General features: G+C 38.2%; 2 protein-coding genes across 32 annotated transcripts in view; one reads left to right on the forward strand and one right to left on the reverse strand.

Moving 5' to 3' along the window:
- The window catches only part of DCAF6 (DDB1 and CUL4 associated factor 6), a 185,403-nt gene that overhangs the window by 153,974 nt on the left and 6,117 nt on the right, over positions 1-25,312 (forward strand). For all 29 annotated transcript variants that reach the window (XM_069548651.1, XM_069548629.1, XM_069548539.1 and 26 more), the window contains 4 exons: positions 11,167-11,305; positions 13,174-13,330; positions 13,965-14,053; positions 22,817-22,922. In XM_069548651.1, coding sequence (XP_069404752.1) covers positions 11,167-11,305; positions 13,174-13,330; positions 13,965-14,053; positions 22,817-22,922 — 491 coding nt within the window. The remainder of the gene's footprint in view (positions 1-11,166; positions 11,306-13,173; positions 13,331-13,964; positions 14,054-22,816; positions 22,923-25,312) is intronic.
- GPR161 (G protein-coupled receptor 161) overlaps positions 11,637-25,312 on the reverse strand; it is an 87,493-nt gene continuing 73,817 nt past the window's right edge. For 2 of the 3 annotated variants that reach the window (XM_069548747.1, XM_069548757.1), the window contains one exon: positions 11,637-14,450. In XM_069548747.1, the coding sequence (XP_069404848.1) occupies positions 14,431-14,450 (20 nt within the window). In that variant the 3' untranslated portion in view covers positions 11,637-14,430. The remainder of the gene's footprint in view (positions 14,451-25,312) is intronic. The other variant, XM_069548736.1, reaches the window with a different exon arrangement.

Raw genomic sequence — 25,312 nt, forward strand, 5'->3', positions numbered from 1 at the left:
TGACTGTTGCCAAGAATTGCTTATACTCCCTACTTCAGCCATATTCAGAGTATCTCCAAATGCACCTTATGTCTCCATATCTTTACTTACTCTGTGCCCCTCTAACTGAAATAACCTATTACCATCATCATCATTATGGCCATTTCATCTTTCAACATGCATCTTAAGCTGCTTTTTTTGAAACTTTCCTTAGCCTATACCTTGCATAATTCCAAGTAGGACTGAACGTTTCTTCTGTATGCCATTATATATATTATGCTACCTATAACACTTTATTGCATATGTGTATGTGTATGTTTCCCCGTGTAAGATGTAAGTTCCTTTTAAGGCCAGCATACTACATACATGCATACATAAATGAAAGTTGGCTAAGAAGATTATCTTTTTATCTAAAATTCTAGCTACCGAATTTTTATTCATATTTCCTTAAATGATCTGGCTTATTTTCTTCCTCTGCTTCCTAAAATGTGAAATAAATGAAAATCTATAAATTACTTTTTTAGGGATCTGACAGCGTTTGCACACATTTGATTACTTGCTAGAAAGAACTGAGTGTCACTTTTAATCATGGCTACAGTTTATTATGAAGAGGGAAAAACACATCAGAGAGAATCTAGAAGTATCCAGGCACAAGCTTCCAATGCTCTCCCACCCAGGATGGTCCATACAACGTGCTCCTTTTTCCAGCAGTAAAAGGCATTTGACACTAGTGTAGTGTTTCTGCCCAAAGAAGCCTGCTTAAGACTCAAAATCCACCAGTTTTATTGGAGGCAAGTCATATAGGCACCCTCTGCTTCAAACCAAAACCACCTGACTTCCAGACCCTGAAGGAAAGTAGATGTTCACCATAAATCACATTATTTGTACAGACCATCTTGGCAACCAGGTACGTCAGGGTTCATCGTCCCAGGCAGGCAGAACAATGGAGGAAACCTTATAAAGTCAAGTTTCCAGGCACCAGCCAAGGGCCAGCCTTGGAAACAGACTCTCTAAAGATAGCAGCATTGGGCCTGCTATCCTTTACTTTTATTTACTGATGCACTTTGAGGCAAAGAATTGAAAGTCTCCCCCACCAACCCACCTCCAAACACATACCACAGACACAAGAGGAGTAGAAACAGCAAGGTACTCTCCAGTAGCTCATCCATGTCTCTTATATCTGATATCTGTAAACGATAGTGACTGAGATTCCAATCCAGAGACCTTTCTTACTGGTAACTGTAGACAACCTATAAATAAGGGCTCTAAAACACTTAAAATTTTTAAAAAACACAAGTAGCATCTTTTCTAATTTTTATTCATAGATTCATATGGCCATCAAACTTTTTTTTTTAGTTGATAATTTAAAGGTAAATTTGAGCTTAACTCTGAAAAATCCAAGACTCTAAATTTGGAGGTTCAAGCCAGTGAGGTTTTCTCTCTAAAAACCACTAAGTAAATATGAGAAAAGTGTGTATATAGTAGACTTCATATACTGGTAATTAGAGTGACTATTCAGTGAGGCATAAATAAGTGAAATTTAACTTATTTTTTTGTTATAATATCATTTGCCTAGGAATGTTTCCTTGGCATATACCATAGCAACTTTGGATCTCATGCCAACGTTTTATCGCTGCTCTGAAAATAGAGACATAGAAATGTAGTGTTTGTTACATAAACTCTCCTGTTGCAGAGGACAGCATAGGAGATAGGGACTGAGAATAGTATCTGTGTGTTTATAAAAACCTAATATTTTGATCTTTGAATGGGAAACTCAGTCTCAAGTTTTGTAAGTAAATGCATACTCAGTTTATTTTAAAATGGAAGAATTTAGTTATAAATTAGGAAGATGGAGGTTACTGTTGCCTTAAGCATTCCGATACCCTACAGTGACATCACAAAGTTTGGAAAATCCTACATTGTCTGTACCTCTCTCTGAAACTTATAAACCACATTAGTACAATAAAGCCTGTAAGAAAACCTGCAAAAAGGAAACCATTTTAGCTGTTCTTAATTCATTTTTTATATATTTATTTGAACACAAACCTGTTATGTGAAAAGCCTCCCAAAATCCCACAACTTGGAAAATGCTTTTCAGATCATTCCAATTTACAGTCTACAGTCTACAGTTCAGTTGCTCAGTTGTGTCCGACTCTTTGCCAACCCCATGGACTGCAGCAACTGTCCATTACCAACTCCTGGAGCTTACTCAAACTCATGTCCATCCAGTCGGTGACGCCATCCAACCATCTCATCCTCTGTTGTCCCCTTCTCCTTCTGCCTTCAATCTTGCCCAGCATCAGGGTCTTTTCCAATGAGTCAGTTCTCGCTTCAGGTGGCAAAAGTGTTGGAGTTTCAGCTTTAACATCAGGCCTTCCAATGAATATTCAGGATTGATTTCCTTTAGGATGGACTAGTTGGAACTCCTGGCAGTCCAAGGGAGTCTCAAGAGTCTTCTGAAACACCTTAGTTCAAAAGCATCAATTCTTTGGCACTCTGCTTTCTTTATAGTCCAACTCTCACATCCACACATGACCACTGGAAAAACCATAGCCTTCACTAGGTGGACCTTTGTTGACAAAGTAACGTCTCTGCTATTTAATATGCTGTCTAGGTTGGTCATAACTTTCCTTCCAAGGAGGAAGCGTCTTAATTTCATGGCTGCAGTCACCATCTGCAATGATTTTCAGTTCAGTTCAGTTCCGTCGCTCAGTCGTGTCCGACTCTTTGCGACCCCATGAATCGCAGTACGCCAGGCCTCCCTGTCCATCACCATCTCCTGGAGTTCACTCAGACTTACGTCCATCAAGTCCGTGATGCCATCCAGCCATCTCATCCTCGGTCGTCCCCTTCTCCTCCTGCCCCCAATCCCTCCCAGCATCAGAGTCTTTTCCAATGAGTCAACTCTTCGCATGAGGTGGCCAAAGTACTGGAGTTTCAGCTTTAGCATCATTCCTTCCAAAGGAATCCCAGGGCCGATCTCCTTCAGAATGGACTGGTTGGATCTCCTTGCAGTCCAAGGGACTCTCAAGAGTCTTCTCCAACACCACAGTTGAAAAGCATCAATTCTTTGGCGCTCAGCCTTCTTCACAGTCCAACTCTCACATCCATACATGACCACTGGAAAAACCATAGCCTTGACTAGATGGACCGTAGTCGGCAAAGTAATGTCTCTGCTTTTGAATATGCTATCTAGGTTGGTCATAACTTTTCTTCCAAGGAGTAAGCGTCTTTTAATTTCCTGGCTGCAGTCACCATCTGCAGTGATTTGGGAGCCAAAAAAAATAAAGTCTGACACTGTTTCCACTGTTTCCCCATCTATTTCCCATGGAGTGATGGGACCAGATGCCATGATCTTCGTTTTCTGAATGTTGAGCTTTAAGTCAACTTTTTTACTCTCCACTTTCACTTTCATCAAGAGGCTTTTGAGTTCCTCTTCACTTTCTGCCATAAAGGTGGTGTCATCTGCATATCTGAGATTATTGATATTTCTCCTGGCAATCTTGATTCCAGCTTGTGCTTCTTCCAGCCCAGAGTTTCTCATGATGTACTCTGCATATAAGTTAAATAAGCGGGGTGACAATATGCAGCCTTGATGTACTCCTTTCCCTATTTGGAACCAATCTGTTGTTCCATGTCCAGTTCTAACTGTTGCTTCCTGACCTGCATACAGGTTTCTCAAGAGGCAAGTCAGGTGCTCTGGTATTCCCACCTTTCAGAATTTTCCCCAGTTTATTGTGATCCACACAGTCAAAGGCTTTGACATAGTCAATAAAGCAGAAATAGATGTTTCTCTGGAACTCTCTTGCTTTTTCCATGATCCAGTGGATGTTGGCAATTCAATCTCTGGTTCCTCTGCCTTTTCTGAAACCAGCTTGAACATCTGGAAGTTCACAGTTCACGTATTGCTGAAGCCTGGCTTGGAGAATTTTGAGCATTACTTTACTAGCGTGTGAGATGAGTGCAATTGTGTGGTAGTTTGAGCATTCTTTGGGATTGGAACGAAAACTGACCTTTTCCAGTTCTGTGGCCACTGCTGAGTTTTCCAAATTTGCTGGCATATCAGTGCAGCACTTTCACAGCATCATCTTCCAGGATTTGAATCAACTGGAATTCCATTACCTCCACTAGCTTTGTTCGTAGTGATGCTTTCTAAGGCCTACTTGACTTCACATTCCAGGATGTCTGGCTGTAGGAGAGTGATCACACCATTGTGATTATCTGGGTCATGAAGATCTTTTTTGTACAGTTCTTCTATGTAATTTTGCCACCTCTTCTTAATATCTTCTGCTTCTGTTAGGTCCATACCATTTCTGTCCTTTATAGAGCCCATCTTTGCATGAAATGTTCCCTTGGTATCTCTGATTTTCTTAAAGAGATCTCTAGTCTTTCCCATTTTGTTGTTTTCCTCTATTTCTTTGCATTGATCACCGAGGAAGGCTTTCTTATCTCTCCTTGCTGTTCTTTGGAACTCTGCATTCAGATGCTTGTATCTTTCCTTTTCTCCTTTGCTTTTTGCTTCTCTTCTCTTCACAGGTATTTGTAAGGCCACCTCAGACAGCCATTTTGCTTTTTTGCATTTTAACTTTGTTGTTTGTATACATTTAGCATTCAGCCTTTTTTTTCATTAACGTTTAATTTACAGTCAGAGAACATGGTTGATTTAGACCTATATTTTGAAATTCATAGAAACTGGCCTTGTGGCCTATTATGTGATAAATTTGTAAATGTTTCATGTGTGATTGAAAAGCATATGACTTTAATTTTTAATGTAGTATTTTATATGTGACCATGATGTTATGTTGTTCAGTTGCTCTGCTATGCTGTGTCTAGCTCTTTGCAGCCCATGTACTGCAGCATGCCAGGCTTCCATGTCCACTGTCTCCTGGAGTTTACTCGATACTGTGTTCATTGAATCCAACCATCTCATCCTCTGTTGCCCCCTTCTTCTGCCTTCTATCTTTCCCAGCATCAAGGTCTTTCAAATGAGTCAACTCTTCGCATCAGGTGGTCAAAGTATTGGAGCTTCAGCTTCAACATCAGTCCTTCCAGTGAATATTCAGGGTTGATTGGTTGGATCTCTTTGCTGTCCTAGGAGCTTCAATCGTCTTCTTCGGCACTCAGCTTTCTTTATAGTCCAACTCTCATGTCTGTACATGACGGTTGGAAAAACCATGTCATTGACTATATGGATCTTTGTCAGCAAGTGATGTCTCTGCTTTTTAATATGCTGTCTAAGTTCATCATATCTTTTCTTCCAAGGAGCACGTGTCTTTTAATTTCATGGCTGCAGTCACCATCCACAATGATTTTGGAGCCCAAGAAAATGAAATCTTGTCACTGTTTCCACATTCCCCCCGTCTGTTCGCCATGAAGTCATGGGACTGAATGCCATGAACTTCGTATTTTGAATGTTGAGTTTTAAGCCAGCTTTTTTCACTTTCCTCTTTCACCTTCATCAAGAGGTTCTTTAGTTCCTCTTCACTTTCTGCTTAAAGTGTTATCATCTGCATTATCTGAGGTTGTTCATATTTCTCCCAGTAATCTTGATTGTAGCTTTGAGTTATCCAGCGCAGCATTTTGCATGATATACTCCGCACGTAATTTAGATAAGCAGGGTGACTGTATGCAGTGTTGACATACTCCTTTCCCAGTTTTGAACCAGTTGCATGTCCAGTACTAACTGTTGTTTCTTGTTCTGCATACAGGTTTCTCAGGAGACAGGTAAAGGTGATCTGGTATTCCCATCTCCTTCAGAATTTTCCACAGTTTGTTTTGATCCACACAGTGAAGGGCTTTAGCATAGTCAGTGAAATAGATTGTGTTTTGGAATTCCCTTGCTTTTACTATATTAGTTTCTTTTGTTGGTTGTAGAGAGAAAGATTTGGATATATGAAATCCAGGTTCATTACCAAATATAGTCACATTAATTATAACTTTTTAAAAGATTGACAAAGATTTGTTTTAGTCACCTTGTCTTTCTAAACTTTAATTTCCTCATCTATGAAGTAAAACAGACCAGATGATATCTAAGGTCTCTTCAAGTGTTTATAACGCAGAAGTCTACCTAGCTAATGCAATTTTAATTATTTACTGAGAAAAGCTTGTGAGATGATTAACAACTGTCACTCTGAACCATTCATATCTGAAAGTGTTCTCGTATATTCATTGAGTTTTCAAAAAGTATGTACAGAATCAATTTCAATCTACTTTCTTTAGGGTAGAGGAAAAAAGTTAACTTTGGGATGAGGAGAAAATTAGCTCTTTTTATAGATATCATGTAGTAGCAATTTACTCATTTTACAAGGACTACTCATTATTATAAATAAAGAGGACTTCCGTGGTGGCTCAGACGGTTAAGCGTCTGTCTACAATGAGGGAGACCCGGGTTCGATCCCTGGGTTAGGAAGATCCCCTGGAGAAGGAAATGGCAATCCACTCCAGTAGTATTGCCTGGAAAATCCCATGGACAGAGGAGCCTGGTAGGCTACGGTCCATGGGGTCGCAAAGAGTCGAACACCACGGAGTGACTTCGCTTTCACTTTACTATGATCCAGCGGATGTTGGCAATTTGGTCTCTGGTTCCTCTGCCATTTCTAAATCCAGTTTGTATATCTGCAAGTTTTTGGTTCACGTACTGCTGAAGCCTAGCCTGAAGGATTTTGATCATAATTTTATGAGTGAAATTGTATGGTTATTTGAACATTGTTTGCCATTGCGTTTCTTTGGGACTGAAATGAAAACACTTTTTCCAGACCTGCGGCCACTTCTGACTTAAGGCTCACCATTAGATTAAGACTGTTAGTTGTGCTGTTCTAATTATCTCTATTGTTTGGTGCTTGACTTATAAAATAGTGTGAGAGATGTATTGAAGTCATTATGTCCTTATAGTTCTATCATTTTCTTTTTCAACAAGGTTTGAGGCATTTTATTGGGTGTATATATATTAAGTTGTTATTTCTTCCTGGTAAACTGAACTTATATATGTAGTAATCCTTTCTACCCTGACATTACTTTTTATATTAGTCTATTTTATCTGATATTAATATAGCTATGCCTTTTTTCATTTGATTACTATTTGCACGATATCCTTTTGCCTGAAACCCTTTCCTTGTTCTCATACTTTAGGTATGTCTGAAACAGTTTCTTTTTCGCTCTGTCGGTCAATTTAGTCTCTTTAAGTTTATTATTATGGCTATTTTTGGACTTGTTTTCCAGCTTTTTTGGGGAGCAGAGTGAGGCTTCCCTGATAGCTCAGTTGGTAAAGAATCTGCCTGCAATCCGGGAGACCCTGGTTTGATTCCTGGTTTGGGAAGATCCCCTTGGAGAAGGAATAGGTTACCCACTCCAGTATTCTGGCCTGGAGAATTCCATGGACTATATAGTCCATGGGGTTGCAGACAATCAGACATGACTGAGAACCTTTCACTTTTCACTTCTCACTTTCCAACTTTTTACTAATAATTTTCCTGTTACACCATTTTTTTTTAAACTTTCCTGTCATTTTTAGGATTAAGATTTTTATCTTTTTTTTTTTTTTTTTTCATTTTTCTGGTTCACTTGGTTGGAAGATATGTAGCACATCTGTATGATACATGCATGTGTTTTATATGTGGTACACACATGTGTTATGTATGATGTGTGTGATGTATATGTGATGGGTGTATATATGTATGCCACACAGCATGTGGGGATATTAGCTCCCTGACCAGGGACTGAACCCAGGCTCTTGACAGTGAAAATGCAGAGTCCTAACCACTAGACTGCCAGGGAATTCCCTTCAATGTTTTCATTCTAAGTTTATTCATTTCTTTAGAACTGTTTGCTGTGTATACAAGTGTAGCATTTACTGTCACTTTTTATCTTCTAACTTGATATTTGTGCACTTTAAGCTTTTTTTCTGTTTTAGATCATTTCGTACAGTGGTAGGTACCCTAATCTTTGACCTAAATTGTAACAGTACAAGCTACATTGCTTGAGATCTAGATTTCACAATTATTCTTTATCAGGATGGCTAAGTCAAGCAAACATTAAGCAGATAATTAGACCATATTGTAGAGCAAACTTTTTTAAAATTCACTTTAGTCACTTTTGGTTGCACTCAGTCTTCGTTGCTGTGTAAGGACTTTCTTTCTTTGCTGCAGGCAGGGGCTGCCCTTTGTTCGAGTGTGCAGGCTTCTTCATTATGGTGACTTCTCCTGTTATGGAGCACAGGGTCTAGATGCACAGGCTTCGGTAGTTGCAACTCGAAGGTGTATGGTGTGTGGCTCTAGGGCAAGTGGGCTTTAGTGGTTGCAGCACGCAGGCTCAATAGTCGTGGCTTGCACGCTCTGGAGTTCCAGATCAGAAGTTGTGGCGTAGGGGCTTAATTGCTCGGCTGGCATGTGGAATCCTTCCAGACTGGGAATTGTACCCATGTTCCCTGCATTGGCAGGCTAATTCCTATCCACTGCGCTACCAGGGAAGTCCCTAGAGCAAACTTTTAAGTGAAATGAACACTTATGATTTGGTATCATCTTCACTAATTCTTAATTATCATCATCCCGTTACTCATTCAGCTTTAATTTTGGCCTTACTGCTTTTTAAAAATGATTTGAGTTTCTGATTCTTGCTATGTTGTATCTTTTTCCGTTTATAGCTCCTAAGGCCTCTGCTTTATCAGCAAGGTTATTTCTGTTTCTTCTGCTACCTGATACTCTACTTATTCTTTTTTTTTTTTTTTAGTTTATTTTATTGAAGTATAGTTGATTTACAATGTTGCGTTAGTCTCTAGATACTCTGCTTTCTTAGCAAGAGATTTTTCTTTTCGGTTTCTTGCTGTTCACATATTTTTAACTGATTGAGAGTCCTTTTTTTGTCTACTTTAGAAAAAAGAGAATTTCAGTCATATTCATTGTTTCATTTGAGAGCATTTGAACTCTCAACCCTTCCCATTTATCACTTCCCAATCAGAGAGATAACTGACCATGCAGCTTTCTCTGTGGAAGTTTCTAATTATGTCTAGCTTAAATTTTTGGATTCCCCCCCCCTTTTTTTAATATGTGTAACATAGGATAAAATTTTTTAAACACTTTCTAAATAGCCTATAGAGTTTTATAATATACCATTTTATGAAAAAGAAAACTTTATGTTATCAGACTACATAATTGTTATAGAATTGTTTTAGAAAGTATTATTAACAGTTTAGTGTCTGTTTTTCTGGATTCTTTCTATGTATATATACATTTTTCCTCTATGAATTATTTTTTAACCTAATAGATTCTTTAAGGTAATGGTGATATTTTCCATATTCTTGCTTATGGGTCTTATCATTTTTAATGACATTGTGCCATAATTTATTTAACCTATCCTTTCTGTGTATAAAACACTTAGATTTTTCCAGTGTTTCTCAAACTGCTGCAGTGAATATATGTGTGTACGTGTATATATATATTGTGAAAAAACATTTGCATATATTTTTATAGCATGCATTTATTAAAAGATAAGATCACTACATCAAAACAAATATATATTTTAGGTTTTAATGGATATTATTTAATTTCTCCTCAAAGATATATTGTACTGGAACAGTAATATACTGCCAGTAGGATTATAAACTGCTGTAACCACTTTGGAAAGTTGTTTGAGAGTATCTATTAAGGATAATCATATGCATATACTGTGGTCCAGCATATCTACTTCTGAATATATGCTCAAGATAAATACATACATATGTTCATCAGAGCACTATTTTTGTCAACAAATCCTGTAAACAACTCAGTGTCTACCAACAGTTGTATGGACACATAAATTATAATGTATTTATGTAAAGTAGTATTGTACAGCAAAGAGAATGAATGAACTACAGCTAAATACAGCAACATGGATGAATCTTACAAGTATAATGTTGAGTTAAAGAAGCTAGACACAAAATACATCATATGATTTTGTTTAATTAATGAAACAGGCAAAAATTAACCCATCATGTTAGAAGTCAGAATAGTGGAGCATAATAGTAGAAATGGAGAATGAGGAGACTTCTGAATTCTGTTTATTCTCTGTTTCTCAGGACTTGTGCTGGTTACGTGGGCCTATTTTACATGCAGTGAGCTACACCTTTTTAACTTATACCTTCCTGTATATGTTTCTACTTAAGTGAAAATTTATAGCCAAAGAGTGCTTTTTTAAAAATATATAAAACCTTCAAACTCCTACCAGTAGTGCAGGTTTTCCTGTGCTCTTAGCACTCTGATAGATGTAAAAAATTTTTTAATATGATAGACAATACAAAAAGATGAATTTGTTTTATTATTAATGAGGTTAAGCATCTTTTTATATATTTATTAACAGTCTCTTCTGTAATTTCCTTGTTCATGTCATTATTTTTCTAGTATAGTACTTATTTTTCATACTGATTTGTAGACACTTGATATATTTTGGATTTTTGTCTATTATATTGCAGAATATAATGTTTTAAATAACAAGTTCAAACTAACAGTTATTTAGGGGAAAGTTTCTTCTAGTAATGAAATCAATCTTAAAGAGGGTCCATTGTTCTTCACTGTCTAGCTCTGTGACCCAACTGGGTTCTTAGAAGAGTAAAAATCAGCCTCATTAGCTCCATTCTGTATTCTAATATGAAGTTCATGTAGAATAGATTCTATTAGAAGATCTTGTTTTATTCATAGTTATCAATATTCTTTCCTTGACTAGTTTGTTCTTTGCTGAGAACAAACACCTTTAAAGAAAATCTCAAAACATCCACTGCAATTATATGTTACCTTTAGTTCTCTTTTTGGTTTCTCTTTATGCCTTTTATTACCTAATATGGAGAAGACAAATAGTATTGAATAGGTTTTGTTTTATTTATAGTAAATTGTATATTAATTTTGTCTGTATTATATTTTTATAAAATAGCTGTTTAAACAGTGTGCCGCATGCTATTTCCTTTACTCTCAACCAGTACCAAATTTCTAAATGATCTCTTAACTAAAACATTTTGTTTTAGTAACTCAGCTAGTTTGACGTAGTCTTACTGTTTTGTCTGCCTTTTTATGCTTTTGATTGGGGATGCCTTATTGAAATAATGTTGAGTTTAAATAATTTCTAGATTTCACTTGATTTTAATGTTGCTCACTTTCATTCTGTAGTGACCTGTGAATGTTTTATATTTATTTCTGTATTTTTCTTTTAATATGTAATTCATAGACGCTCTGCTGTTGCCCGCATTCAGGAGTTCTTCAGGCGGAGAAAAGAAAGGAAAGAAATGGAGGAATTGGATACTTTGAACATTAGAAGGCCACTAGTAAAGATGGTTTATAAGGGCCATCGCAACTCAAGGACAATGGTACCATATACTCGTGACATTGTTTGGAAGAACTGCAGTTTCATAATATGAATTTTTTTCCATAATGCTTGTTTTTATATATGCCAGTGTGATTCTACTATATTCTATATAATTATCTCTGTACATAACATTTATTGTACCTTCCCAGTTATCTCTTTACCTCAAACATAGTTCTTTTTGTCCTATAATATGTTGTGAAAGAGCATTATTTTTTATAAGAAAACTCTACCATACTGAGGAACTATTACAGAACTTTAAAAATGTTAGCTTGTATAGGTAACCATTGCTTCTTTTTCGCTCTCTCACACTTGCTATCTACTTTCCTAGTAGATTTTTTTTTTTAGTTCATATTAGTTTCTTTTGTTGGTTGTAAAGAGAAAAATTTGGATATATGAAATGCAGGTTCATTACCAAATATAGTCAGATTAATTATGACTTTTTAAAAGATTGACAAAGATTTGTTTTAGTCACCTTGTCTTTCTAAACTTTAATTTCCTCATCTATGAAGTAAAACAGACCAGATGATATCTGAGATCTCTTCAAGAGTTTATAACCCAGAAGTCTGTCTAACTAATGCAATTTTAATTATTTATTGAGAAAAGCTTGTGAGATGATTAACAACTGTCACTCTGAACCATTCATATCTGAAAGTGTTCTCATATATTCATTGAGTTTTCAAAAAGTATGTACAGAATCAATTTCAATCTACTTTCTTTAGGGTAGAGGGAAAAAGTAACTTTGGGATGAGGAGAAAATTAGCTCTTTTTATAGATATCATGTAGTAGCAATTTACTCATTTTACAAGGACTACTCATTATTATAAATAAAGAGGACTTCCGTGGTGGCTCAGTCTGTCTACAATGAGGGAGACCCGGGTTCGATCCCTGGGTCAGGAAGATCCCCTGGAGAAGGAAATGGCAATCCACTCCAGTACTATTGCCTGGAAAATCCCATGGACAGGGGAGCCTGGTAGGCTACAGTCCATGGGATCGCAAAGAGTCGGGCACAACTGAGCGACTTCACTTTCACTTTCACTCATTATTAATAGAAGCAATCAATTTATATTTCTTGTGTTTTTATGGTTAAAATTTTAGATGGGGATAACTAGGGATAGGAATGGAAAAAAATAGAAGACAAATAAATATAATAGTAGTTCCAGGTAACAAGAAAATTGGCTCCCCTCCTTTGCTTTGTCAAAATAATCAAATCACAGCTGCACATAATATGATTTCAAAAATTCTGATCTGAAATACACAGATTTTTGATGGTTCATTTTGTGCATCTGCTGAAAAACTCCATCATAATCATCTTAACATTTCCTTTGTTTCATTGCTTCATGAAAGTAAATATGTGTTTATATCTTTCCTTCTTGATTGTGAGAAGTTCTGATAGCTAATAAAAAGGCTGGTAATTTTGTTCTTTTGGCATAAAGCAAAATACCAGGGGGGAAAATTCATTTTTTTCTATGAATTGTTTTTATTATCTTTTAAAGCTAAAATGGAACCAGTTTTGGAAAGTTCAGTGTCATCTATATATAAATTTTCATTATATTGTCCATAACCCAGAAATCTCATTCACTCATTTAGCAGTTATTAACTCAGCATCTACTGTGTGCCCAGGTACACTTCAAACACTATAAATATAATATTGAACAAAATAAAATACCTTTCATCATGGGGGACTTTATTTTCTTCCATTTTATCCCTACTAATAAATCTCTGTCATGGTCAATATACTAGAAGACAAAGACTCTCTTCAGTGTTTTATTTTCTAAGCCAATTAATTTTTTAAATTTGAGAATAGAAAAATCTTTTTTAATAACTTTGATTTGAAATCTCTTATAATTTTCTGTTTTTCTTAACCCTTAGATAAAAGAAGCCAATTTCTGGGGTGCAAACTTTGTAATGAGTGGTTCTGACTGTGGCCATATCTTCATCTGGGATCGTCACACTGCTGAGCATTTAATGCTTCTGGAGGCTGATAATCATGTGGTAAACTGCCTGCAGCCACACCCATTTGACCCAAGTAAGATGACCTTTTATAAGGCAAGGGTTCAAAATCATTAGTATGATTAATCAGCTTCAACTTTTTTCTAGTTGTAAGATTAAATACATAAGAATAATCCAAATTATCCTAGTAGGCAGCTACTAGGGTCAAGTATTGCTCTTCTTGGGTTTAAAACAAAAAATGTTTACAACCTGCTTTTGACTGAAAATAGAGGGAAATAGATTAAAAAGTTTATTCTCCTAATAGTTCTTCTAAGTTTTATCAGCTATAAGAGCTTCAGTTGATTGGACTTTTCCCTGCTTAACCAAATTGAACTTCCATGCCTGTTAGTCTTTACATATCAGAATTAATTTACCAGAACAAAAGAGCAATGACTTGTTCTTGCCTTCCATTTGAAATTCCCATGTTTCTCATAAAAGAACAGTAAATAGGAAAAAAATTTGAGTGATTTCAAGATGGCCTTAAAATTGTATTATATTGTATTTATGAAATCTTCAAAACAGTATTTTCAGTTAACAGTTAAATGTATCAGTACAATGTCCATTCTAACTCAATTTTGCTGAACATATACATCCATGCATATATACATTATACATTTATGTGAATTAATGCTGTTTCTAAGCTTTATATTAATGTGAATAATTTTTTCTAGTTCTCGCCTCATCTGGCATAGATTATGACATAAAAATCTGGTCACCACTAGAGGAATCAAGGATTTTTAACCGAAAACTTGCTGATGAAGTAAGATTTTTGTCATATTTATTATAGAACATATTTCACCTTGTTCCTGAAATGCGTAATAATTTTATTTATGTATGTGTATATTTCTTGGTTGTGCTGTGCCTTCGTTGCTGTGTGGGCTTTCTCTAGCTGCAGCAAATGGGAATCACTCTGTAGTTGCGGTGTGGGCTTCTCATTGCAGAGCTTGAGCTCTAGGCACCTGGGCTTCAGAGGCTGTGGCATGAGGGCTTAGTAGTTGCAGCTCCTGGGCTCTTGAGCACAGGCTCAATAGTTGTGGCACAAACGGTTGGTGGCTCCACAGCATGTGGGATCTTCCCAGGTCAGAGATCAAACCCATGTCTCCTTCATTGGCAGGCAGATTGTTTATCATTGAGCCATCAGGGAGGCCCCTGAAATGCTGTTTTAAGAAGAACCAAAGCAAGTTAATTCACTTAATGAGGTCAAATTTTAAGAAAAAGAAAAGAATGAAACATGCCCACAATACTAGAGAGATAAAAACTGAAATACTATTTTGATAATTAGAATGTTGATTATCGACAGTAACAGATTAAAGTTTATTATAGTAGACTAGATTGACTATTTTGGTTTGATGCAATGAAGAATAATTTTTTAAAAAGAAAAAACCTGTGCCCTTTTAAGAAAGTAGTTTTACTATAATTTTTCTCCATAATCATAGCCAAATGGGTAGCAGAACAAATGATCAGAGAATCTTTTACTTTATGATTTTATTTTAAGGTTTCCTCAGCTTCTGAAGCTGCTGTTACATCAGTAGTTTTGAAACCTACATCAGAAGCTGTAGGTTTTTTGCAGGATTGGAAGCAGGAAGATGTATGATATGAAAGCTAAACTCTGGGTATTTCCTCAACTCCAAACAGAGTTTCCATTTATGGGTTTCGTTTAAGATTTCATACAAGTATTTCTTACAAGGAAAATAAAGATCCATTGCATTAATCAGCTACTAAGGAATTACTGAGCTTCTGTGAGGAGGTAAGTGCAGCTAAGGTTGATACTGCTACCTCTTAGCCCTTCATGGACCTCAGCCTTGTCATGGCAAAGGGGCTTCCATAACTCCGTAAAGCTATGAGCCATGCTGTGACAGCCACCTGAGAGAGAAAAAGAATTCTGACAAAACGTGGTCCACTGGAGGAGGAGATGGCAAAGCACTCCACTATCCTTGCTGCAGGAATCTTATGAACAGTATGAAAAGGCAAAGGATATGACACAGGAAGATGAGCCCCCATGTCATAAGGCGCTACAGGGGAAGAGCAGAGGGCAATTACTAATAGCTCCAGAAAGAATGAAGTGGCTGAGCCAGAGCAGAAATGTCACTCAGTTGTGGATGTGTCTGGTGGTGAAAATAAAGTCCAGTGTTGTAAAGAACAATATTGCATAGGAATGTTAGGTTCATGAATCAAGGTAAATTGGACTTGGTCAAGCAGGAGAGACTAGAATAAACATCAACATCTTAGGAATCAGTAAATTAAGATGAACAGGAATGGGCGAATTTAATTCAGATGACTTTTGTATCTACTACTGTGGGCAAGAATCCCTTATAAGAAATGGAGTAGCCATCATAGTCAACAAGAGTCTGACATGCTGTACTTGGGTACAACCTCAAAAACTACAAAATGATCTTGGTTTGTCCCCAAGGCAAACCATTCAATATCACAGTAATCCAAGCCTATACCCTAACCATTAATGCCAAAGAAGCTGAAGTTGAATGGTTCTGTGAAGACCTACAAGACCTTCTAGAACTAACACCAAAAAAAGATGTCCTTTTCATCATAGGGGATTGGATTGCAAAAGTAGGAAGTCAGGAGATACCTGGAGTAACATGCAAGTTTTGCCTTGGAATACAAAATGAAACAGGGCAAAGGCTAACAGAGTTTCGTCAAGAGAACACGCTGGTCACAAAGACACCTTTTTCCAACAACACCATAGAAGACTCTACACGTGAACATCACCAGGTGGTCTATAGTAAAATCAGATTGATACTTTTTGCAGCTGAAAATGGAGAAGCTCTTGACAGTCAGCAAAAATAAGACCTGGCGCTGACTGTGGCTCAGATCATGAGCTCCTTATTGCAAAATTCAGGCTTAAGTTGAAGAAAGTAGGGAAAATCACTAAGCTTTTCAGGTGTGACCTTAATCAAATCCCTTATTATTATACAGTGGAGGTGATGAATAGATTCAAGAGATTAGATCTGGTAGCATGTGCCTGAAGAACTATGGACAGAGGTTTGTAACATACGAGAAGCAGTGACCAAAACCATCCCCAAGAAAAAAGAAATGCAGGAAGGCAAAGTGGTTGCCTGAGGAGGCTTTACAAATAGCTGAGAAAATAGAAGTGAAGGGCAAGGGAGAAAGGGAAAGATATACCCAACTGAATGCAGAGTTCTAGAGAATAGCAAGGAGGGATAAGAAGGCCTTCTTAAATGAACAATGCAAAGATATAGAGGAAAACAGTAGAATGGGACAGACTAGAGAACTTTTCAAGAAAATTGGAGATAACATGGGAACATTTCATGTAAGGATGGGCACAATAAAGAACAGAAATGGTAAGGACCTGAGAGAAGCAGAAGATATTAAGAAGAGGTGGCAAGAATACACAGAAGAACTATACAAAAAGGTCTTAATAACCCAGATAACAACAATGATGTGGTCACTCACCTACTAGAGCCCCAGACATCGTGGAGTGTGAAGTCAAGTGGGCCTTAGGAAGCATCGCTACAAACAAAGCTAGTGGAGGTGATGGAATTCCAACTCAGCTATTTAAAATCCTAAAATAGGATAATTCTGTTAAAGTGCTGCACTCACTATGTAAGCAAATTTGGAAAATTTAGCAGTGGCTACAAGACTGGAAAAGATCAATGTTCATTCTAATCTCAAAGAAAGGCAATGTGAAAAAATGTTCAAACTACCTCACAGTTGCACTCATTGCACATGCTAGTAAGGTTATGCTCAAAATCCTTCTAGCTAGGGTTCAGCAGTATGTGAACCAAGAACTTCCAGATGTACAAGCTAGATTTAGAAAAGGCAGAGAGAAATTAGAGATCAAATTGCCAACATTTGTTGAATCACAGAGAAATCAAGAGAATTCCAAGAAAACATTTACTTCTGCTTCTTTAACTATGCTAAACTGTAGGTTGTTATGAATCACAACAAGTAGTGGAAAATTCTTAAAGAGATGGACCACCCTACCTGCCCCTGGGCTTTCCTGATGGCTCAATGGTAAAGGATCCACGTGCAGTGCAGGAGACCCAGGTTTGATACCTGGGTTGGGAAGATACCCTGAGAAGGGAATGGCAACCCACTCCAGTATTCTCGCCTGGAGAATTCCATGGACAGAGGATCATGGTAGGCTATAGTCCAAGGGGTCACAAAAGTGATGGACACGACTGAGCAACTAACACTTGGTACCTGTCTCCTAAGAAATCAATATGCGAGTCAAGAAGCAATAGTTAGGATCAGACATGGAACAACTGATGGGTTCAAAATTAGGAAAGGAATACATCAAGGTTTACTTATTTAACTTATACGCAGAGTTTATCATGTAAAATGCTGGGCAGGATGAAGCACAAGCTGGAATCAAGATTGCCAGGAGAAATAACAGCAGGTGTTACCCCTCTAATGGACGAAAGTAAAGAAGAAGTAACACTGGAGAAGGGAATGGCAAACCACTTCAGTTTTCTTGCCTTGAGAACCCCATGAACAGTATGAAAAGGCAAAAAGATAGGACACTGAAAGATGAACTCCTCAGGTCGGTAAGTGCCCAGTATGCTATTGGAGATCAGTGGAGAAATAACTCTAGAAAGAATGAAGAGATGGAGCCAAAGCAAAAACACCACCCAGTTGTGGATGTGACTAGTGATGGAAGTTAAGTCCAATGCTGTAAAGAGCAATATTGCATAGGAATCTGGAATGTTGGGCCCATGCTGCTACTGCTGGTGCTGCTGCTGCTAAGTCACTTCAGTCGTGTCTGACTGTGCAACCCCATAGACGGCAGCCCACCAGGCACCCGCATCCCTGGGATTCTCCAGGCAAGAACACTGGAGTGAGTTGCCATTTCCTTTTCACTGGATGAAAGTGAAAAGTGAAAGTGAACTCACTCACTCGTGCCCGACTCCTAGCGATCCCATGGACTGCAGCCTGGAAAGAGCTAATTGGAGTTTATTTGCCTCTTGGTGGGAAGAAGCGGTGATGCTGTGGGCTCCAGCCTCAGATATATGGCAGTGCCAGCTGCCCCCTACCCACCCTGTCCCCACTTTCTCCACTCTGCTGATTGATGCCTGCTCCTCAAAGCTTTCTGATCACAAAAGGATAGCCCCCACCCACTGTGGCTCAATTCTGGGCCCATGAATCAAGGCAAATTAGAAGCGGTCAGACAGGAGATGGCAAGAGTGAACATTAACATTCTAGGAATCAGTGAACTAAAATGAACTGGAATGGGTGAATATAACTCAGATGACTGTTATATCTACTACTGTGGGCAGGAATCCCTTAGAAGAAATGGAGTAGCCATCATGGTCAACAAGAGAGTCCAAAGTGCAGTACTTAGATGCAATCTCAAAAACGACAGAATGATCTCTGTTCATTTCCAAGGCAAACCATTCAATATCACGGTAATCCAAGCCTATGCCCCAACCAGTAATGCTGAAGAAGCTGAAGTTGAACAGTTCTGTGAAGACCTACAAGACCTTTTAGAACTAACACCCAAATAAGATATCCTTTTCATTATAGGGGACTGGAGTGCGAAAGTAGGAAGTCAAGAAACACCTGGAGTAACAGGCAAATTTGGCCTTGGAGTACAGAATGAAGCAGGGCAAAGGCTAACAGAGATTTGCCAAGAGAATGCACTGGTCATAGCAAACACCCTCTTCCAACAACACAAGAGACGATTCTACACATAGACATCACCAGATGGTCAATTCTGAAATCAGAATGATCATACTCTTTGCAGCCAAAGATGGAAAAGCTCTATACAGTCAGCAAAAACAAGACCGGGAGCTGATTGTGGCTCAGATCATGAACTCCTTATTGCCAAATTCAGACTCATATTGAAGAACGTAGGGAAAACCACCAGACCATTCAGGTATGACCTAAATCAAATCCCTTACGATTACGTAGTGAAAGTGAGAAGTAGATTCAAGGGATTAGATCTGATAGAGTCTGTGGTGAACTATTTACAGAAATTCATGGCATTGTACAGGTGGCGGTGATCAAGACCATCCCTGAGAAAAAGAAATGCAAAAAGGCACAGTGTCTGAGGAGGTCTTACAAATAGCTGAAAAAAGAAGAGAAGCTAAAAGCAAAGGAGAAAAGGAAAGAAAAGAAAGCCTTCCTCTGTGATCCGTGCAGAGAAATAGAGGAAAACAATAGAATGGGAAAGACTAGAGATCTCACCTTGTTTATTTAACTTATATTCAGAGTTCCTCATGCAAAAAGCTGGGCTGGATGACTCACAAGCTGGAATCAAGAATACCAGGAGAAATAACAACCTCAGATATGCAGGTGATACCACTCTACTTTGCTCCATTAGGTAAAGTGAAAGTGTTAGTTGCTCAGTTGTGTCTCCCCCCCCCCCGCTCCCCAAGGACTGTCTGTGTCCATGGAATTCTCCAGGCACGAATCTGTTGTGGATCACAACAAACTGGAAAATTCTTACAGAGATGGGAATACTGAACCCCCTGACCCGCCTCCTGAGAAATCTGTATGCAGGTCAAGAAACAACAGGTAGAACTGGACATGGGACAACAGACTGGTTCCAAATCAGGAAAGGAGTCTGTCAAGGATGTATATTGTCACTCTGCTTATTTAACTTATATGCAGAGTGCATCATGTGAAATGCCAGGCCTGATGAAAGACAAGCTGGAATCAAGATTGCTGGGAGAAATATCAATAACCTCAGATATGCAGATGACACCACTTTATGGCAGAAAGCAAAGAAGAACTGAAGAGCCTGTTGATGAAAGTGAAAGAGGAGAGTGAAAAAGTTGGCTTAAAACTCAACATTAAGAAAACTAGGATCATGGAATCCAGTCCCATCACTTCATGGCCAATAGATGGGCAAAAAATGGAAACAGTGACAGGCTTTATTTCCTTGGGCTCAGAAATCACTGCAGATGGTGACTGCAACCATGAAATTAAAAGATGCTTGCTCCTTGGAAGAAAAGCTATGACCAACCTAGACAGCACATTAAAATGCAGAAACATTGCTCTGCCTACAAAAGTCCGTCTAGTCAAAGCTATGGTTTTTCCAGTAGTCATGTATGGATGTGAGAGTTGGACTATAAAGAAAGCAGAGTGCTGAAGAACTGATACTTTTGAACTATGATGTTGGAAAAGACTCTTGAGAGTTCCTTGGACTGCAAGGAGATCCAGCCAGTTAATCCTAAAGGAAATCAGTCCTAAATGTTCATTGGAAGTACTGATGCTGAGTCTGAAACTCCAATACTTTGGCCACCTGACGCGAATAACTGACTCATTGGAAAAGACCGTGATGCTTGGAAAGACTGAAGGCGGGAGGAGAAGGGATGACAGAGGGTGAGAAGATTGGATGGCATCACCAACTTCTTGGACATGAATTTGAATAAGCTCCAGGATTTGGTGATGAATGAGGAAGCCTGGTGTGTTGCAGTCCATGGGGTCGTAAGGAATCAGAAATGACTGAGTGACTGAACTGAACTGAAAGAGGAACTAAAGAGCCTATTGATGAGGATAAAAGAGGAGAATGAAAAAGCTGGCTTAAAACTCAGCATTCAAAAAACAAATTATGGCGTCCAGTGCCATCATTTCATGGCAGCTTGATGGAGAAAAGTGGAAGCAGTGACAAATTTTATTTCCTTTGGCTCCAGAATCATTGTGGACAGTGACTGCAGCCATAAAATTAAAAGATGCTTGCTCCTTGGAAAGAAAGCAGTAACAAACCTAGACAGTGTATTAAAAAGTAGAGACATCATTTTGCTGACAAAGGTCCATATAATCAGAGCTATGGTTTTTCCAGTTGTCATGTACTGATATGAGTGTTGAACTATAAAGAAGGCTGAGCACCAAAGAAGTAATGCTTTTCAACTGTGGTGTTGGAGAAGACACTTGAGAGTCCCTTGGACTGCAAGGAAATCAAACCAGTCAACTCTTAAGGATACCAGTCCTGACTATTCACAGGAAGGACTGATACTGAAGCTGAAACTCCAATACTTTGGCCACCTGAGGTGAAGAGCTGACTCATTGGAAAAGACTCTGATGCTGGCGAAAATTGAAGGTAGGAGGAGAAGGAGGAGGCAGAGTATGAGATGGATATCATCACCGACTCAGTGGACGTATGTTTGAACAAACCCTGGGAGATAGTGAAGGAGCCTGGCATGCTGTAGTCCATGGGTTGCAAAAAGTTGGACAGGATTTGGCCTGAACAACAACAGCCCTCTCTGAAAACAATAAGAGGTGCATTGCTAGAAATATTAGTAAAGTGAAAAACTCGTTCTCTAGACCACGGTTGACAGTTCATTGTGAGATTCCCACATGTATTTTTACTCATTATGTCAGTAGACCTATATCAAACACTTAAGGCCCCTTTGTCCATGGAATTTTCCAAGCAAGAATACTGGAGTGGGTTGCTATTTCCTATTCTAGGAGGTCTTCTCAACCCAGCTATCAAACCCAAGTCTCTTTTGTCTCCTTTATCGGCAAGCAGGTGCCACATAGGAAGCCCCTATATCAGGTAGAATCCTGGATTTTAAAAGATAAACCCTTTCGTTCAGAACCCAAAGACTAGTAGGAAAAAGACATACGAAGAACTAGAATACAGTGTGGTCAGTGTCAGAAATGTACACGTAGTCTTCTGGAAACTCGTAGAAAGGAATTTTCAGTTGGAGTAAATGGGATGGGAAGGTCTTCACAGAGGAAATCAGAATTGGACTGAGTTTACCAGGTAGACCAGGACCAAAGGAACATGTAAGAGAGAAGATCAGCATGTTTCAAGTTGCTGTAAGGTGGGTGAGCCATCCACGTGCTGACACCCAGAGGACACATACGGCAGCTCAGCGGGCCTCGTGAGTGAGGCTGGGCTGTTCAGGGCCCTGTGGGCACCCTCATGAGTTGACAATGTCATGTCACTGGGGGACTGCTGATCAGGTTAGTGTCTTTTCTTCCTCTGCTGCTTTCCTTCCTTCTTTCTGTTTTTCCTTTGCCACTCCCTTTGGTTTCCTCTTTTTTCCTTTGCCTATAATTATACATTAAATCCCGAGATGTTCATGTATGTTCTTTAGTCCTATTCTCTGTATTTAAGACACAGTTCACTGGTAACTCTCATCCAAAGGTTTATTATTGAAGTTAACTTTGAAGTTAATGTAACATTTTCCTTGAGGGGCCCAAATGACCCAGGGATAATAATTTAACAGTGCTGTCACTAAAAATATCAGTTGCACTAGAGGGAAAAAAATAATAAGCGGACACAAAGTAGACTGCTTTGCTTTTGTAAACAAATTATAAGTAAAAGTAAATTGAATTCTTACATGTTTCAGGTAGCCTCAGGGTTTGACCTTTGTCTTTCTTCCAGTTAGAGTAGTGTTCTCTGATCTTACTCTCTTGATTACAAGCTAAAGTAATTATTTGGCATTGAGCAGCCTTAAGATGGTAATACAGACCCATATAGATATATGTGAAGAATGAAGTAATTCCTGTTAATTCTTTACAGTTCTCCTAGTATCTAAGGAAAACATACAGTTACTCTATGATCTTTGACATGGTTATTTAACTTGCCTCGTAGGTTATAACTCGAAATGAACTCATGCTGGAAGAGACTAGAAATACCATTACAGTTCCAGCCTCTTTCATGTTGAGGATGTTGGCTTCACTGAACCATATTCGAGCTGGTAAGAACTGTCGGTGTGCTATTAAAATCATTATTATATTTGAAAAAACATTATTTAAGATCGACGTTAAAGGGATTTATATTTAAGGGGATTTTCCTGGCAGTCCAGTAGCTAGCGCTTGCACTTCCACTGCAGGGGCAGGGTTTTGGTACCTGGTTGGGAAACTTAAGACCCCACATGCTGCATGGTGCAGCCAAAAAATAAAGAGATTTTATTAATTTCCTTAAATTGCAAAATTAAGGCCAACTGTTTTTTAGCCTTTTTAACTTTTTTTTTCTTAAACACAAGAAGTTTATTTCTTGTTGGCATTAGGTCCTCTCAGACTACATAGAAGGCAGCTTAACTTTTGAACTGAGTGGTATGAATTCTTGGTTTTAGTATAGTAATTTGTATCCCCATGAGCCAACTTTCTTGAACTGTCACAATGAAAAGATGACATCACTTCAAAACTTCTATCAGCTATGGTTTTCTTCTCAGAGTGGAATATCATACCATAAACCTTAAGATGTGTTATAGTAAGTACCTTTTGATGATACATTTGACCAAAATCAATCAGCCCAGACAAAAATAAATGTATTACTACAAAGATTTGAAATAATAGCTCAATGTATTTTTCAAATTTTTGTTTGTTTTAAATGATAAACCATGGGGTTCAGTGCTTCAGATACAAAACTTCACATTACAATTAATTACATTATATTACAACTAATTTTCAAGAAGGAATGGAATAACCTGTGTTCATAACAATAGAAAGTATCCAGTATCCATTAGAAACAAAATGTTTATCACTTCACTGATAACACAAATTTCTTTATATGTTGAATACTGTTTAATAACAACAACCATGTATAGAGTACCTTTAATGAATCAGGCAGCATACCAATCATTTCACAAATTTATCCTCAGTTAGCTCCAGCCCTCTACATAGTAGATTATTTTTAATAACTCACTGCAGGTCACACAACTGATAAACGGTAAAGCCTGAATTTGAAACTAGCTTCCAAGCACTTATTCTCCGTTTACCTACAAATTTCAGTTGCAGGAACATACTCAAGTCATGAATAAGACATGCAGTCCTCTGGATAAGCTGATTTAAACTGCTTTTCTAGTCCCTTTCTTCCTTCTCTGTCCTCTCCATTCTCTGTGCTGCTGTTGCTGAGTCGCTTCAGTTGTGTCCGACTGTGCGACCCATAGACAGCAGCCTGCCAGGCTCCCCCGTCCCTGGCATTCTCCACGCAGGAACACTGGAGTGGGGTGCCAGTTTCTTCTCCATCCTCTCTGGCCCTCTCTAAATCTGCAGGTACCTCAAACTCTTTCCTACCTCAGAATCTTTACAGTCATGCTATCCCCTCCCACCCTCACTCTTTGTTAGGATAACTTCCGTCGTGGGTTTGATCCCTGGGTTGGGAAGATCCTCTGGAGAGGGAATGGCTACCAGCTCTAGTAGTTTGGCCTTGAGAATTCCATGGACAGAAGAGCCTGGCGGGGTCCTTGGGGTCACAAAGGGTCAGACATGACTGAGTGACTTTCACTTTCACCTTTCTGTTTCAGACCTTCAGGTCTATATAAACGGCAGATTGCATATCATTTCCTCAGAGAGTGGGGAAGGGAGACATAAATATTCCTGGCAGAAAAAAAGAGTATATAGCATTTGTCTTAAGTCCTGGAAGAGACCGTGGTGCATCTAAAAACTGAAAGAAGCTCCTTATGTCTGCAATTAAAGGAGCTGGAAAGAAAACTCTTAAAATTGTCAACATCAACTATTGATGCAGAAAAAAGGAAGGAGTAAAAATTTCAAATGGTCAAAGCAACACAAAAAATAAACCTAAAATGAAAACAGAAAATGTTTGCAGTCCAACAGCATATTATCATAGTGCTTCTTTTGACCCCCATTTTATTCACTGTGACATCTTTTGATCTGTTTTCTTCAATAAGAATCAGTACTCTTAAAATTCACTTGACTTCAGATTTGAGGAGGCACCATTTTATAGAACAGGAAAAACATTTGCTGATTATGATAACTAAATTTGCTTGTTCATATAAAGAGTTCATCTGGTGAATGGCTCTTTCTGAGTTTGCCTATAGGAAACTGTTTCTCCTTTCATTTGTACAAGAATCTATTTTAAATGCGTGCTGATGTATCAATGGTTTGTTAACTCAGTTATTACTATCCTTATTTAATTTTAGAATTAGATGCTTATAAAGGTTCTCTTTCTTCTGTTTTTTTTTTTTTTTTTTGCCAGCAATCAGAGGGAGACACTTTGTAGTTGGCTTAGTCAACCTGATTCACCCTCTTGTTTCTCTTAAGTAAAATCCTGGATAGGAAAAGGTAACCAAGAGTTGATATTTCGGCTGCTTTTATTCTTAAGATATCTAGTTATTTGATGAGT

The sequence above is a fragment of the Ovis canadensis genome, chromosome 1 (genome assembly GCF_042477335.2).
Source record: "Ovis canadensis isolate MfBH-ARS-UI-01 breed Bighorn chromosome 1, ARS-UI_OviCan_v2, whole genome shotgun sequence".
NCBI lineage: Eukaryota > Metazoa > Chordata > Mammalia > Artiodactyla > Bovidae > Ovis > Ovis canadensis.